This window comes from Patagioenas fasciata, chromosome 13 (assembly GCF_037038585.1).
Source record: "Patagioenas fasciata isolate bPatFas1 chromosome 13, bPatFas1.hap1, whole genome shotgun sequence".
In the NCBI taxonomy this organism is placed as follows: Eukaryota; Metazoa; Chordata; class Aves; order Columbiformes; family Columbidae; genus Patagioenas; species Patagioenas fasciata.
Genome location: NC_092532.1, coordinates 15280073 through 15296810, shown reverse-complemented (window position 1 = coordinate 15296810; position 16738 = coordinate 15280073). Strand labels below are relative to the sequence as shown.

The 16738-nt window shown below is 59.2% G+C and overlaps 1 protein-coding gene across 1 annotated transcript; it reads left to right on the top strand.

The window, feature by feature from the left end:
• The first annotated feature begins 475 nt into the window (after positions 1-475).
• On the top strand, positions 476-16068 carry FHOD1 (formin homology 2 domain containing 1). Its single transcript, XM_065848424.2, has 22 exons — positions 476-699; positions 6349-6455; positions 6593-6657; positions 7985-8052; positions 8137-8242; positions 8435-8529; positions 8788-8899; positions 9179-9273; positions 9371-9514; positions 9634-9848; positions 10004-10114; positions 11363-11529; positions 11776-12671; positions 12917-13069; positions 13230-13412; positions 13686-13805; positions 14018-14179; positions 14279-14469; positions 14545-14737; positions 14817-14970; positions 15075-15251; positions 15641-16068. The coding sequence occupies exons 1-22, from the start codon at positions 529-531 to the stop codon at positions 15721-15723; spliced, it is 3768 nt and encodes a 1255-aa protein (XP_065704496.1). The 5' UTR covers positions 476-528; the 3' UTR covers positions 15724-16068.
• Positions 16069-16738: the final 670 nt, after the last annotated feature.

Here is a 16738-nt window from a genome sequence, read left to right as displayed (position 1 = left end):
CTTTCCAAGTATGGCAATGAACACTGCATCATCCATCTTGGGTGCCCTCTTTAGCATCAACACCTCGGATGCAAAGCGCCCTCATTAGCATCAACACTGGCCCCGGGAGTTGTGCCACTGCTGGGGAGGTACTGCTGCACCCCTGGCTCCGGGCTGCCCAGGACAGGGCAGCTCATTCCTCCATCGCTTTCCCACATGCCCCAGAAGAGGGAGTCTCAGCCCAGCCGCCCACCCGTGATCCAGTTCACCGGGGTCGAGCAGCCCCACCAGACACCCCGGGGCAGCCCGGAGCCTGCAGCATCCCTGATGCCGCAGCATCCCTGATGCCGCAGCATCCCGGCGGAGCATCGCTCCGCGGCGGGAGGCATCCCGGGCCGCCAGCCGCCGGAACGCCCGCGGGAGGGCGCGCCGAGCACCGAGCGGCCGCTACCAGGGAGGGGCGTGGTCGGGATGGGTGTGGTCGGGGGGCGGGGCTCCTCCGCCCCCACCCCCGGCAGAGCGGAGCGGCGCGGCGGCAGCGGCGCTGCCATGGCGGAGGCGGTGGTTCCATGCCGGATCCAGTACCTGGAGGACGCGGATCCTTTCGGCTGCGGCAGTTTCCCGGAGCCGCGGCGAGCTCCGGTTTACGCCGTGGAGGAGGCGCTGGCCCTGGGTGTGCAGCTGCCCGCGCTGCACCGCCTGCTCGGGGCCCCGCTGCCGGTGAGGGGGAGCCGGGGGAAGGCAGGGAGGCCACCGGGCAGGGCGGGGGTTGTCGGCTGGAAGGAGCGGAGGGGCGAGGGATGGGGCGGTGTGTCCCCGCCGCAGCGCAGGCAGCGCTCCCGGAGTGAGTCACGGCAGAATCCGTGAGCCCCGGCGGGAGATGCCAGTTCTCGGGCGGCCCCGGATGAGTCGGCGGGGAGGAAGAGGATGTGCTTGCTCAGAGCAGGGGGAACCCGGGCAGGAGGGAAGCACAACAAGGGCAGGAGTCCATCCCTGTGTTGTCGGGGCTGAGCGGGGCAGCGTGCTTTCACGCCAGCATCCCTCTTCCACACCGGCTACCGGGAGCGGAGTTGAGCCTCTGTGGAAGCACACCAGCTCCTTGACACCGGGGACCAGGCCAGCGTCCCCACTTGCTGCAGCACATGTGTCTTGGGGAGGTGACGGGGGAGCTGTAGGGCCACCAGCCCCCTCGTCCCTCCGGTTCAGCTGCAGCTTTGCTGCCGGAGAACGGTGCGGAAATTCGTGCTGAGCAATTTCCTCCGGCCGGCAGGAAGGCGGGAGGCTGAAGCTGCAGTGAGGTGCTGCGTCTTGCTTGTGTGCCATCAGGGCTGATCCAGGCTGGGAAATAGGATCTGGGGAGTGGAGGACATGGAGGACCTTCCATCCTGGGTATCTTCTGTTGGCATGATGCCTTCAGAGCATCCTTTACAGGATGGGGACAGGCTTGTTTTCCTCCTCATAAACATGGGACCTGGTAGACCTTTGGTAATGGCTGAGCATCTCTGTCGTGCAGGCAAGGGAAGCAGGAACCCAGGCAGGCAGGAGGAGTGTGCCCTGCCTGGGAGAGATGGGGGCAGCAGGAGGGGCAAATCGGCTTGGTGTGCCTGGCACTGAGCTTGCTGGCCTGCCAAGGGAGAGGGAATCACTGTGAGACCTTTGCTTGCGCTAAAAACCCCTCCCTATTATCCGCCTTTTCATTTTTTCTTGGAGCAAAGCAACCACGTCTCATGTTGTCACCGTCATGGGATTTTTAGATGGTGACTAAATGGAGTTTGTTTGGGAACAAGCAGCCCTGAGACATGACGAATGGAGCAAACTCAAATTTCAGGCATGACCTCTCCTCCCTGGGCAGGAGTTGGCTGTAACAGGATCGCTGGCCCGGGGTGCTGCTGTGGTAGCACGGGGAGCTGGACACAACGTTCCCGAGGGCAGGAGCATTGCAAGGAGGTCTCATGCCCAGCAGAGGTCTGTTAATCCTGGCGGTTCAGGCTCTGTTACCTGCCAAAGCCAAGCTCCAGATGCTTTTTCTGTGGTTTCTGTGCATCACCCCATGGCAAAATCACAGGTGAGCGGCTAGGACCCTGCTTTGGGATTTTAAGCCAGATTCCTGGTTATATAGGTTATATAAGCTATATAAGTTTAAAAACATGCTGCCTTCATTACGCAAAGCTCTGTCCCAGCATGACAAGCTGGGGTGCTCACTTGTGTTTGCACAAGCCAAAGTCTCCATCAGGAGCCTCCTGATGCAGGATTTACACCCTGCAAAGTGAGGTCAGTCTCTTGAGCCACCCAATTCAGTCCAAATTTGGAGCTGGCAGCCCAGAGCCATGCAGACATCGTTACCCTGGCACGACTGGCTGAAACCTCCCTTGGTGCCCTTCGCGCCAGGTAACTCCATTACTTGCCACCCTAAAATTAGTAAATGAACAGTCGGATTTTTCCCAAGGAACCAGCTGTAAAAAATTCAGCTGGGGATGCCTGGTGCCAAGCTTGTCCTGAGGTGACGTGCACTGGGCAGTGTGCCTGGAGCTGCAAGGCACCGGGAGGAGGACGCAATGGCCAGGAAGGAGCTGAACTGGGGGTCCCTGCATCATCGGTGGAGGACTGAACCACAGGCACCCAGGGGATGAGCTGCATTGGGGGACCAGCCAGGTCCTGTCCTTCGTGGGCACGGCAAAGCTGCTCCCTGAGCTGGGAGCAAACCTGGAGATGATGAGCAGGAGGTTTCTTGTGTTGGCATTGCTGCCTTGAACAGCCTGTCCTGCCCCAGGACATGCTCAGTGCTTCCTCTCCCTGAGTGCGACCTGCCACTGATGACTTTTTCATGCTCTCCGGAAAGCTTGTTTGTGCTTGAAAATACTTTCCCGCTTTGTTTGCCGCCACCGCATTGTTCGGCTCCAGGCCGATACTATCTTCTCCGGTTTTCCAGCATTTTTCTGATACCCTTGGGTGATGCTTGTGCTGGGTGTGGGGGTTTTCTGAGCCTCCGCAGGCAGGTTTTGGCAGGACAGATTTTTTTGGCTGTCCCTTCAGTCCCCAAAGGCCACTGTTCTCCCTTGCTCCCAGCACTATCTTGCCTCTGAATCTAGGGATTTTTCCAAACAATTGCAAAACCCAACAGGCTGCAGCTCTGCTTTCTCTTTCCTCTCCCGGAAACCTGGGGAAGAGCAAACAGCTCGCCGGCCTCAGGGTCATCAGCTCGCTCTTCCACTCACTGTGAGCTCTCGGGCTTGCTAGAGGAGAGCTGCTGGGGTGGCCTCAGTGCACACGTGAATTGCACAAGCCCCGTCACACCAGCCCTGCTTGTTCTCTCCTGTCCAGCTCAAGGAGGACTTCATGGACACTCCACTTAACCTCTGGCAAGCACGAAAGTAGTGAGACAGTGTCATCGGCAGCGCTGCTTTCCTCCCGACTTAACTGCTTTGAAGCTCTGCTGTCTGCCTCTTATCCAATGCTTAGAGCCAAGTACTGGTGCTCATCAACTTCCGTCGCTCCCTGGCTCTCGGCATGGTCCTCGTGTGGCTTCTGGGACAGGAGCCGTGGCCTGGCACTTGTGCCATGGCTTTACCAGGACACCTGCTGCTTGCCAGGACTGTGGTGCTCCTGCTGTTGATGAGAAATGAGGGATCTGTTAATGAGCAACAAGCCTGGCTGGAGGAGCTTCAAGAGGGAATGTGTGCGAGCAAATGTGCAGTGCTGGGCCAACTCTGAGTGACCTCCAGAGATCCCTCCTGACCTGGGTATTTTTTTTTTCCCCTCCATGATAAGGCAATGGCAGTGCTCCCATCCATTTGCTGCCATCCATCAGGCAGGAGTGGACAGGAGACTGCAGCTGAGTGCCATGGCAATAATCACCCTTCGTAGCCCTGAAATCAAATCGTGGTGAACGTGCCTGGTTGCTGGCTGGGGTTGCTTCTGCAGCATAACTCTATAAACCATCGCTCCCCATGTGTTTTGGAAGGGTGAGCAGAGGCTTCTGATGCCGAGTGTTTCTGACCCACCGGTGCCTTGTGTTTAACTGCTGCCTCAAGCTCTGCCTCAGCTGGAACAAACAATATATATATTTTTTTCTGTAATTTCCCCATAGCCTCCCTAGAAGAGCCACAGCAACATTGATAAATTGTTGTTACCACAAAAATAAAGTGCTAGAGACGGGGGGAAAGTGTTTCCTCTGCTGGCTGATAAAGAGGAGATTCACTGCCCGGCCTTGGAGCATCCTCCCGCATGGGGGTTCCGTGATAGGGACGAGCAGGAAGATGTGATGCTGTGGTGGGTGGCATGAGTTCAGCTGTGGGTGGAGGATGCCTCTGTCTCAGCGGTGGAGATGTCTCCATCACACACCCATGGTTTGGGGAGGACAGTCCAGCTGTGGGGGAAGCCAGCTTTCCCTGGGAACTTGCTTGGCATGGCATCTCTGCCCTTGCTGAGCTTTGAAGCGGCTGGGTGTTGGTAGGATCAGGGAGATCCGTGTGTTTCCACCTTCCCCATGCCTCAAGTTTGAAGCGACAGGATGGATGGAGGACATCAGTGCTGCTGTGGCGTGGCTGGGGCTCCCGGGAGCCGCAGGCTGGATGTGTGAGCGTGGGACGCTCTCTTCTTCCCCAGCTCCGCTCTGCCTGCGTGTCCTCATGACTCTCAAAGCCCAGCTCATTTTAAAATAACACTTTTACAGGCAGGAGATGGATGGATCACAGCCACCCTGCACCAGGAGCTGTCAGAACCCCATAGCTCCAATGTGCCATCCCCACCAGCACAACCCTGAGGTCCTGGCTCAGATCCTGCATGGTTCAAAACCTCATCCAAGGGTGCAGGACTAACCCTGGCCCTGGGGCAGTCAGTGCTCCCTGGTGCGGAAGTGCTGCCCTGGGATTTTTGGCAGGGGACAGCCCATCCCCATCCCTGAGGGTTGGTGCTCGCCAGGGGGGTTGCAGCCAAACCCAGACCCAGCGCTCAGAGCATCATCCCTCGTGGGGAGCGCTGCCAAGCTCGCATGGGAAACATGCAGGGTCGTGTCCCAGGGGCTTGGCCTCCCCCGCCAGCTGGGCCATGTCACTAGCCCTGGTAGGAGCTGGGGACATTAACTCCAGCTTGTCAGGACTCTGGCAGCCCAGAGATGGCAAAGCTTTGTACTGGAGCTGTGAGGTTCTCTTCACTGTGTTTGAATGCCCGGGAAGATGCAGGGATGGCTATGGGGATGCCCAGGAGGATGCAGAGATGTGCAGGAGGATGCAGGGACACCTGAGGGAGTGCAAGAGAGGTCTCCCATGCCCAGGAGGATGCAGGGATGCCCAGAAGAGCACATTCCTGGTGCAGGAGTGTAAGCTTTCCCCAGCAAGCAAACCCTGCGTGGGGGATCAGCAATACCTGCCGTGGAGGCAGAGTTGGCAGCCAGGAGCATTTGCTCGGTGCCAGCAGCCTGTGTTTGGTATACGTTGCCATGACCGGCTGGTATGGCCAGCAACCAGAGGAGGTGGAGCAAAACACTAACAACATAACTAATGTATCCAACCTAAGGGCAGTGCCCCGCCAAATTATCCCGAGGCTTAGTCAAGGTCGTTAATTAATGCACATGGCATTTTTCCTTGCCCTCTCTTTTGTTGTCACATTTACAGTGAAGTCATACGTCTGAGCTCTTGCATGATCTTGTGACTTGAGGAGATGGGGCTTTCATGGAAAACAACGTCAGAGAGATGCAGGAGCCGTACCCAGCATTACTGTGCGTCGCCAGCCTGTCCGAGGGTAGTCAGGGCAGGGTTTAATTATAAAACCCAACAGTGAGCTTTTATCCCTGGTCCTTGGCTCCTTAAGCAGTTACACAGCACTGCTGTGCAGTTTTGGAAAGGAGTGTCAGGTCCTCAGAGGTGGGGCAAACTAGAAGAAGCAGGGGGCTTAGCCAGAGGCCGCCATCCCGGTGGGATTTGCCCAGGTGCCGTGGCAGTTCCCACAGATCCAGTCCCCCAGGCGGAGGTGACTCATCTGCCCAGACAGTGACACGAGCCCTGGAGGAGATGGATCCTGCCCAGGTCACACCCTGGCTGACTCAGGGGAGCCCCAGGGAACGAGTCAGCCTCTTGCTGCGGCTCCTACCCAAGGGGTTTATGAGGTGCCTGATGGCAGTGCGGCCACCCTTGCTCTGCCTTTTCCTAGCCTGGGGCTCCACATTTCTCCCTTAATCTGCAATCAGGCTGGGGTGCTGGGGAATCTCTCTGCAGGGCCAGTGCTCAAAGACAGGGTGGGACCTGCCACCCTGATTCAAATGCCTGGTGAGTTCAGTGAGGGCAGGAGGGTGACCTGGGGATGCTGCATCCTCTGGGAGCCAGGAGGAATGTGATGGGCACAGGGGCTCAGCCGGTTTGTCTCCATCCCCAGCTGGAGGACTGCACGCTGCAGGTCTCACCCTCCGGGCACTACCTGGACCTTGACTTGTCCCTGTTGGAGCAGAAGGATGATTTGGAGGGTTTCTATGAGGAGGTCAGGTGAGGCACATGGGGTACCCAAGCCCTATGGGGATGGGACACAGGGACCCCACATGCATGTGGGCACCGGGGGCCACGGGTGAGGGGCTGTGGTGGTCCCAGTGCAGGTTCTCACACAATGTTTCGCCCTACCTTAGGAAGGGGAGACGGCCAACTCTGATCCTGCGCACGCAGCTCTCCGTCCGAGTCCACGCCATCATTGGTGAGTCAGGGCTGCTTCTTCCTCCAGACTGGCCTGGGGCTGGCAGGTCACCCCCCACAAACACAGAGTGGGTTTGGCATCCACGTTTGGCTTTTTGGAATGGAGACAGGGAACAATGCAGCCCAGGGCTGCTGTCACCCTGTAACCCCTCCTAGAGGTGCAGAGGACATGGTCCTCGTCATGCTGATGGGGAACTGCTGGGTTAATCCCCTCCATCCACAGAGACTGGAACTCTTGCTTCTTTGGCTGAGAGCCCACCGCCCACTGCAGATATTCTGGGTCATTCAGTCGAGCTCTATATATAGTTTTGGAGGATATAAACAAATACCTCTCACACAGCAGAAAGCGCTGCTGCGGCTTCGGGCAAGTCCTGCAAAATATTCGGGAGTCTCAAGCCTTTTTTCTCCTTAGTGGGGGGAAAGCAAGTGCTGAGCAGAGCAAAATGTGAGCTGGGCACCAACTTTCGGAGCGGTGCGGGAAGGGGCACAGTGTGGAGCCCTCTCCCTGCAGGAAGCCCGGGGTCGGGGTCGTGCTCTTTGCCGGCAGTTCCCAGGCTCCAGCTGAGCCCCGGGCTGCTCTGCTTTCCCTGTCTGACAAGCCGATAAGTGAGTGGAGAAGGCTGCTGAGACCTCGTGTTTTGCAGAGCCCTCATCGGCATGTCTGAAGGCCTCCTTGGACAGCTTGGTTTTGGCTTGTTACAGCTCTGAAACTGACCCAAATAACTCGGGATGCTTGGATAACTCAATTTTTGGATGTGGGAAGCACTGGCTCCCGACGTCTCTGCTAGTTTAAGCGGAGCTTTTCGACTTTGCTATGTGCTGGCTTCTGCCACAGGCACCATCCCCATGAGCACATAATCTCCATCCAGTCTCCAGCCTGGTGACCATCCTTTTGTCCCCAAGCAGCTGGTGTCATGCTGCCATCCTTCTCATTCCCATCCTGTGGTTCTTCCCAAGCTATGGAGCTGCTGGACCGTGCCAAGGCTGTGCCTGGGGAGCAACAGCTATAAGTAGCTCTGCCTCCTGCCTGTGTTCCTGTTTCGGTTCTGCACAGGAAACCAGAGGGGATATTTATGTCATTGCTGGGCAGAAAAAAAAAATAAAGGAAATAGGGAGGTGGCAGAGCTGAAATGAGTAGTTGTGGAGTTGCAGCTGCTTCCACCCTGTGTGTCTGACAGCCACGCGGTGCCAGCTTGCCGGGGTGACGGCTCAGTGGTTGAGCCAGGACAAGGGGCTTTCCCAGGCATCAGGGAGCATTTTGGAGCCCTCGTTCAGCAGCGAGCCCCTGCGGGTCAGACCATCCCACCACATCTCTCTTTTCCTTCCAGAGAAGCTGTACAACTCACAAGGGCCAGAGCTGCGACGCTCACTCTTTTCCCTCAAGCAGCTCTTTCAGGTACGGTGATGCTGGCACAGTGGGGGTCAGTGGCGCCCCTCTTGCCTTCCCGCACTGCGGTAATGCCTGGCCTTCACCCCACAGGAGGACAAGGACCTGGTGCCAGAGTTTGTGAACCTGGATGGGTTGACGTGTCTGATCAAAGTGGGGGCAGAGGCTGACCAGAACTACCAGAATTACATCCTTCGGGGTTGGTATTTGGGTACAGGGCACTTCTCATCCCTGGGGAGGAAGGCTGGCATGCAGGGGTGGGGGGAGAGTGAGTTTGGCTGGGATACCTTGCAGGCAGCTGCCAGACCTTGCCCTTGGTGTGCTGATGCTGGGGAAGCCCTGTCGCAGCCCTGCCCGCCCCGCCGTGACCTGCCTGCTCTCTGCCTTGCAGCCCTGAGCCAGATCATGCTTTTCGTGGACGGAATGCAGGGTGTCATCAACCACAATGAGACCGTCCAGTGGCTGTACACGCTGTCAGGAAGCCCGGTAAGCACCTGTGGCCCTTGGGGGGCTGCCTGTGCCCCCTGCTGCACCCCTGCCTGTTGCTGTCCCCCAGGCATAGTGCCTGAGTAAGAGGGTCTCGCTCCAGGTCCCTTCCTGGTGCACCTCCAGCCATCAGCATCACAGCTGCAAGCTGGTCCCTGACCCCACAGCAAAGCCCCCAGCCCTGGGGCATGGGCACAACCACCCCACAGTGCCCTGGCAGCCCTCTGCCACTGTCCCAGCTGCCGTCCCTTGTCCCAGTTTCGCCTGGTGGTGAAGATGGCACTGAAGCTGCTGCTGGTGTTCGTGGAGTACACAGAGCCCAACGCCCTGCTCCTCATCCGTGCTGTCAATGCTGTGGACCAAGCAAGAGGTGGGTGCAGCCTCAATCACCTGTGAGGTCCCCACTGGTCGTAAATTCATTTTGGTTGGAAGAGATCCTCAAGATCATCAAGTCCAACCATTAACCCAACACCGTCACTAAACCATGTCCCTAAGAACCTAATCTATGCATCTTCCCTGGGCAGTCTGTTCCAATGCTTGACAACCCTTTCCATGAATAAATTTTTCCTAATATCTAATCTAAACCTCCCCTGGCGCAATTTGAGGCTATTTCCTACTGCATGTCACCTGCACGTGCCACTTTTCCCAGGCACTTGCCCATGGTCCAACCTGATGGCCATCCTGGAGCAGCGCCACGGGGCTGACACGGAGCTGCTGGTGTTCACCATGACGCTGATCAACAAGGTCCGGGGAAGTAGCTGGGCACCCCTGTGATGCCACACTGGTGGGGCTTGGTGTGGGTCACACTGGTCCCAGCAAGTGTCCCTCTTGTCCTACTAAGACACTGGCAGCCCTCCCGGACCAGGACACCTTCTACGACGTGACGGACTGCCTGGAGCAGCAGGGCATGGAGCGGGTGGTGCAGCAGTACCTGGGCAGCAAGGGCACCGACCTTGACTTGAAGCAGCAGTTCACACTCTATGAAGTGAGTGGGGCTCCTGTGGGATCCAGCCACACGCCACATCCTGTGGCAGCAGGGAGGGTGGGTGTGTGGGGTGGCAGGGGGGCCGTGCCCGGTGCCATGCCCCCCCGGCCTCTCTGCAGAGCGCTCTCAAGCTGGAGGATGATGTGGAAGAGCCACCCTCAGGGGGACGCAAGGAGAGGAGGAGGACGGACGAGGGCCGGCGTGGGTGGCGATCACAGGGTGGGTGCCCGGAGCCCAGCCCCGATGCCCAGTCACTCCAGGGGTCCCCTGGCACCCCGAAGGAGCCCCCCACTGAGGACACCCCAGCAGTCCCCGCACCGAGCAGCCTGGCAGAGTAAGTGTGGCTGGAGGAGGCCCATGGTGGGGATGCTTCCAGGATGGTGAAGATGCTGGGATGTGGTGGGAGACACGCTTGGGTCCATTCCTGGTGCCAGGATGGAGGACAGCCCTGCAGGAGCTGCTCTCAGTCCCTGTCACCTCCTCTTCCAGGCCCTGTCCTGGCAGCATCTACAACAGTGCGTCCACGGTGCGGCTGTCCCTGGCCTCTCGCCAGGCCGAGAAGGAGCAGCCCCCGGGCCCGGGCGAGCGCAGCGTCTACAAGTAAGCAGACAGGAGGGGCTGGGTGTATGGGGGGTCCCCCAGGGCTGTTGGGGCGCTCCCAGGAGCGTGGTGTGTGCCTGTCCCAGGGGAAAATGGTCTGGACTGGCACCGGGACTGAAGAGAATCGTGACTGGGGAATGGGCATCTAGCAGGGTCCAGCTATGGGCTGCAGGGCATCCTTCAGGGACACACAGCTCTGCTCCAGCTCCTTCTTGCTCCTCTTTTCTGCCCACGCTTGCCCTCTCCTCTGCCCACTCTTTCTATCTTTCCTTTTGCAGGCTGCGCCAAACAGCTCCTGTCTGGTAAGTGCCTGGGCTCTGCATGCGTGTACTCCCTCCTGGCATGAAGCTCCAGTGGGAGCGGGCACTGCCTTGCACCCACCTCGCTGCCCCATCCCTCAGCTCTCCCCTCTGCCTGTGGGACCCCAGCCTGCTCCCCTCATTTCCAGCATCCCCCACAGGGTGATGGTGCCCTCTGATCTCTCACTTCTGGGGTGGAGTGTCCCTGCTGGGGGTGGCAATGCCCCGCCTGGGGCTGGGAGGGGGCTGGTATCACCATCCTGGTGGCAAACTGAGTGGCTCTGGTTGGGGGGGACAGCACCCAATGCCATGTTGTGCCCAGGCAGGAGGGAATTTGCTTGGGCTCTCCCAGGTCCCCATGAACCCCAGGGTGACAGCAGGGCAAGGGTCCCATGCTGGCCAGGTGGGTGCGTGCAGGGGCGCATGAGCCGCAGTGGGGGGCTGCTGCCAGTGGGGTCTAACCCCTGTTTTCCCTCAGGCGGGAGGATGTCCCCTCCTTGCATGGGGACAAGCCTATTTTGAGGAAGTTTGAGTAAGTAGAGGCATGTGTGTGTCTCCAGTATTGCGCTTCCTCAGGCCAACAGGGCATGTGGCACAGGAGATTCCCCACAAGTCTCTGCCTGGACGCCCTCCTGGGTTTTGCAGCTTTTGGATGAGGGTTGTGGTGAGCACCAGGTCCATGGGTCTGATGGGTGACAGCGATACATTGATGGGATAAGCCTTCAGCTCCTTTGGGGCTGTGGCATCCCCGTCCCTGAGCTGTGGTGGTGTCACCTGTCTCTCTGCTGGGCTTGGAGAAGGTTGAATCCTCCAGGTCCCTGATGTGGTGTGACTAGTGCAGGGTGTTTCAGGGGCTGGCTGTGCAGTGTGACATGGCGTGGTTTGCTGGTTGTCCCTATCATCCCTGTCCCTGCCTTGCTCCCAGCCAATATCTGCCCCTGTCTCACAGAGCTCGCTTTTTGGAGAACCTGGCTGCAGCCCAGAAGGAGAAGATCTCTTCCATGGCCAAGGGACGGCTTGACGTCCTCAGCGATGCTGTGCTGGAGCATCCTGCTTCTTTCTTGTGGGACAGGGACAGCGGCACCCCTGAGCCAGGCACGGAGACACCCAGCATAAGTAGGTGCTTCTGGGGTGTGTGTTCCTGGCTCCAGGCTCATGGGGGTCCCGGGGGTGGGTGTCAGTGGCACCTCTGCCCCCAGCCCACACCTGTGAAAACCAGAGCCATGGGGGAGCTGGGTAGTACCTCCCCGTCCCGCTCTGAACACTGGCATCCGAGCACACCCCTCGGGGAGCGGGACCCCTACCCCAGCAGTACCTGCCTCTCCAAACAGGCTGTCCCAGCATCTCCCCATGTCCCTGCAGGGTCTCGCCTGGCTCAGCCGGACACCACAGACTCCTGCAGCACCATCTCCTCTGACACCAAGTTCATGCTGGACATGCTCTACGCCAAGGGCTCCTCAGAGCCGGGGAGGGAGAAGGTCTTCCCCAAGGGACCACTGTCTCCCCTGGTCCAGGGTGAGGTGGACACGGACATGGAAGGAGGTAGCAACCGGGAGCAAGAGGGCGCCTGGCTCTGTGGCAGAGCTCCAGATGGGCCAGTGGCCAGTGCCCATGCCAAGTTGGCACGTGCCATGTCCAGTGTAGATGCTGAGACTCACACGCAGAAGCTGGAGAACACTGGGATGATGCCCATCAAGAAGGATGCAGAGCTGACATGGGAGCGCCTGGAGGCCAGCCCCGGGCAGCTGAAGATCAAGGACCTGGACTTCACTGATTTGGGGGAAGAAGAAGACTTTGACATCCTGGACACGGGCCCCATGGCCAATGGCTCCTTCCTCTCTCCCAGCATTGAAGCAACAAGTGCTGGAACTGTCATGGCTCCCCCTCCACCTCCTGCCATCCCTGGTTGCCCACCACCTCCACCTCCACCTCCCATGATCCCTGGTTGTCCACCACCTCCACCGCCACCTCCTGCGTTCCCTGGCTGCCCACCGCCTCCACCTCCACCTCCTGCGGTCCCCGGCTGCCCACCCCCACCAGGGCTGCCAGGCCTCACAACAACAGATGGCCCCTCCCAGGCCAAGAAAAAAAGGACAGTGAAGCTCTTCTGGAAGGAGCTGAAGCAGCTGGATGGCACTGTGGGGCCAGGAAGGTTCGGCCAGGCGACATTATGGGCATCCCTGCAGAGCGTCGAGGTCAATGCTGCCAAACTGGAGCATCTCTTTGAGTCACGGTCAAAAGAAGCACCGACTTCAAAGGTACCAGCAGGCTGACACCCATCAGCCAAGGGGGTTTGAGGGTTTGAGTCTGTTAGTTGCTGGAGGGACCCTAGGTGGGGACCGTCACCCCTATCCTACGCTGAGGAGCCCAGAGGCTCTGTGGGGACAGTGATGGGAAGTACGCGGGTCTGGCTCATCACCAGGTCCCTGATCTCCCCATGTCCATGGTGTTTTCATGAAGGTGAGCCCTTTCTCTGTTCCCATCCATCCTGTCCTCCTTGCAGAAGGCCATCGATGGGAAGAAGGTGGTGGTGGTGCTGGACCCCAAGAGGAGCAACGCCATCAACATTGGCCTCACAGTGCTGCCACCTGTGCACATCATCAAGACGGCTGTGCTGAACTTCGATGAGTTTGCGGTCAATAAGGAAGGGATTGAGGTGAGCACCAGAGAAGCTTGGCCCCTCCAAGGTGCTCATGTGGGTAATTTCCCCTGGCCAAGAGGCCACCATGCCATGACATCTGCACTGCCAGCCCTGGGGTGACATATCCCATGGTGACATGTCTGGAGCTTAACACATCCTGCTTTGCCTGCTCTAGAAAATCTTGACCATGGTCCCAACTGAGGAGGAGAAGCAGAAGATCCAAGAAGCCCAGATGGCCAACCCTGATGTGCCCTTGGGCTCTGCGGAGCAGTTCCTGCTTGCCCTGTCTTCCATCAGTGACCTCACGCCCAGGCTCCAGCTCTGGGCCTTCAAGCTGGACTACGAGAGCCTGGAGCAGGTACAGAGCCATGTACCACATCTGCCCTCCACCCTCTCACCATTGCCAGCCCCAGCAGTGCTGAGCACTGAGCCAAGCCTGTTCCTGGTGGGAACCATCATGTCCAAGTTTGGGAGGTGCCATCATGGCTGGGGACAGGTTGCAGGTCTCCAAGGCAATCATGGGCTTGGCTTGACGAAAGTGTGGTTTGTCCTCATGGGAAAGGGCAAATGCTGAAGCTCCCAAGGGAGAGGGTGGCCAAGGGGTCTCACCTGCATCTCTTTCCTCAACCAGGAGATTGCAGAGCCACTCTTTGATCTGAAGGTGGGCATGGAGCAGCTGGCCAGAAATCACACCTTCAAGTGTATCCTGGCCACGCTGCTGGCCATGGGCAACTTCTTGAATGGCTCCCAGGTGAGGAGCAGGGTGCAGAGGGATGTGGCCTGTCTTGAATGCCACAAGGACAGGACCCGCCATGGTGCATGGGTACCCAAGAGGGACCATGAGAAGCCTGGGATGGCACCTGAAGCTGGGTGGTGCTGGTGGGGGCCCAGTGGATCTGCAGACTGGAGGTCTACTGGAGGAGGAGGGATGGAGAGGCCTTGCTGAGTCCATTGGGGTTTCAGAGCAGAGGCTTTGAGCTGGGCTACCTGGAGAAGGTCTCAGAAGTGAAGGACACAGTGCACCGGCAATCCCTGCTCTACCACCTCTGCCAGATGGTGGTAGAGAAATTCCCAGAAACCACCGACCTCTACTCAGAGATCGCCTCCATCACCCGCTGTGCCAAGGTGAGGCAAGCCAGATGACACCTGGCAAGGCAAGGGTGTGGGTCCCACGGCTGCCCAGCTCCTGCAGCGTGACTGAGGGCTGGTGTCTCACTCTTCCAGGTTGATTTTGACGAGCTGGCCAACAGCCTGATGCAGCTGGAGCGGAGGTGCAGGACCTCCTGGGACAACCTGAAGGTGATCGCCAAGCATGAGACTAAGCCAGTGCTGAAGAGCAAGCTGACAGACTTCCTCAAGGACAGCACCCAGCGTATTGTCGTCTTGAAAGTGGTGCACAGGCGTGTCCTCAACAGGTCAGTGGCTCGAGGTCCTGGGGATGGGAACCCTGCAGTCCCGTTGGTGGCCTACCATGACTGATGTCACTGCAGGTTTCACTCCTTCCTGCTGTACCTTGGGTACCCAGCGAGCACAGTGCGGGACGTGAAGGTGACAACCATCTGCAAGCTGCTGCGGGAGTTCGCTCTGGAGTACCGCACCTGCCGGGAGCGCGTCCTGCAGCAGCAGAAGAAACGGGCTGCCCACCGTGAGCGCAACAAGACCCGTGGACGGCTCATCACCGAGGTACAGGGACGCTTGGCTGGCCACTGCCACCAGGTGATGTCCCCCAGGTCCCCAACACCCACCTCTCCTCCTGCTGCAGACTGAGAAGTTCTCTGGCATTGCTGAGGCTGCTCCGCCGCCCGCCGTGGTGTCCAGCAGCCCCGAGGAGCAGATGGAAACGGGACACGAGAGCATGAAGAACCTACTGACCTCCCCCACGGATGCCCCTGCCCGCCGCAGCCGGGCCAGCCGGGGTAGGAGTTGGGGTGGCAGAGGCACACAAGGCATGGCTGGCTGGTTGGGCATGGCCGGCTGGTTTGGCATGGCTGATGTCAGCATCCCTGTTGTCCCCATGCAGGGACAGGACACACCACCCCAACCCAGGGCTCTCCAGCCCAGGAGGATGTTCCCAGCTCCCCAGACGATGCTTCAGATGAAATCATGGACCGACTGGTGAAATCAGTGACTCACAACGCCAACCCCCGGCCCTGTGCCAACAAGGAGCGCAGGAGGTCCCGTGGCAATAGGAAGTCCTGTAAGTCCCACCCCTGTCCCTGTGCCCTGTCCTGTTTCTGTCCCTATGCTCTGCCCCTGTTCCTGTACTCTGCCCCATAGCAATGGGACCTGCCCAGATGCCCTTTCCCATCTTTGTGTCCCCATCCCATCTCTGTTCCTGTGTTCCGTCCCCATGCCTTGTCCCAATTCTGTGTCCCCATGCCATGCCTGACTTCTTCCCCACTGGCCACCTTTGTTGAGCCTACCAGGCCACAGCTGGAGGTACCCTGAGACCAGACCATGTCCTTGCACCCCCCGCCCCCAGCACTCCCCTCCCCAGGGCCACCGTGCCTGGGCAGGCACTGGATACATGGAGACCACATGTGCTGCTGCCAGCACTGCCAGTGCCATGTTCTCCTCTTCCTGCAGTGAGACGGACGCTGAAGAGCGGGCTCAGCGATGACCTGGTGCAGGCGCTGGGCCTGGGGCGACCACCTGGCATGGAGGTTTGAGGTGGCCCAAGGGGGCTCCTGCTGCTTCCCACCACCAGTAGCCCTCAAGGCAGGACGTGGTGGCAGCCCCTTGCTGCTCCAGGCCTGGCACACTCTGCACCCTTTGTTTCACCTTTTTCTGCTGGTCTCCAGCTCCTGGAGGTGCAGAAAGCAGATGGGAGCGATGCCCAGGAGCTGCTCCATGCTGGTCAGGATGGAGGATGCTCAGCGCTCGTGTGTGGGGGTGGAGGCTCGTGGTTCATCTTCTCAACAGTATTAGAGGGGTCAAGGGGCTGGACCCAGAGAGCCCCTCTGAGAAAGGGGTCTGGCCCGTGGCCACTGTGGCAATAAAGTGATCTGATGTGCTGCTGGCTGCCAGTGTCCCTTGTCCCCGTGCCCAGGTCATTCTGCTGCTGGGCTGGGGTGCTGGAGGCACTTGATGCCATGGGCTGGAGCAGGCACTGCTGAGGGCCGTGGCAGGAGATAAGGAGTGATGGTCCCTCCAGCATCCCTGGGGAAGCTGTTGCTGTAGTCCTGAGCAGGACCTGGATGCTGCCAGCAAAGTCCCAGGGTGAGCCCTGCCAGGGAATCCTGGTGTCCCCATCCCAGTGGAGCCCCAACAGGCTGGGGTGATGTGGTACCCTCACCTGAGCCAAGCCAGCATCCCTCCTGCTGCATGCCCAGTCCTGCCGCCCATGGCCAGCACTCGGCCTGCAGCAGCCAGCCCTGTGGCTTGCAGGCACCGTCATCCCTCCCAGGGACAGAGTGATCCCCCCTCTACTGGGGCACCCGGGGGGACCCTGCCAGAAGGAGCAAGGACTGCTGCCAGGCTCAAGGCTGCACGCTCAAGGCTGGAGTGGCAGCTCAAGCGCAAGGCCATGGTGCAGCATTATCAAGGGTACATTGCCACATCCCAAAACTCACCTCTCCCTTATGCACTTCTCCTGGGGGATTTTAGCCAGATCAGAACCTGGGTCCGAGGCAGGGTTGTTCCACTCCTGGAGCAGGTCCAGGGCATGGCAGCCACACTGTCCCC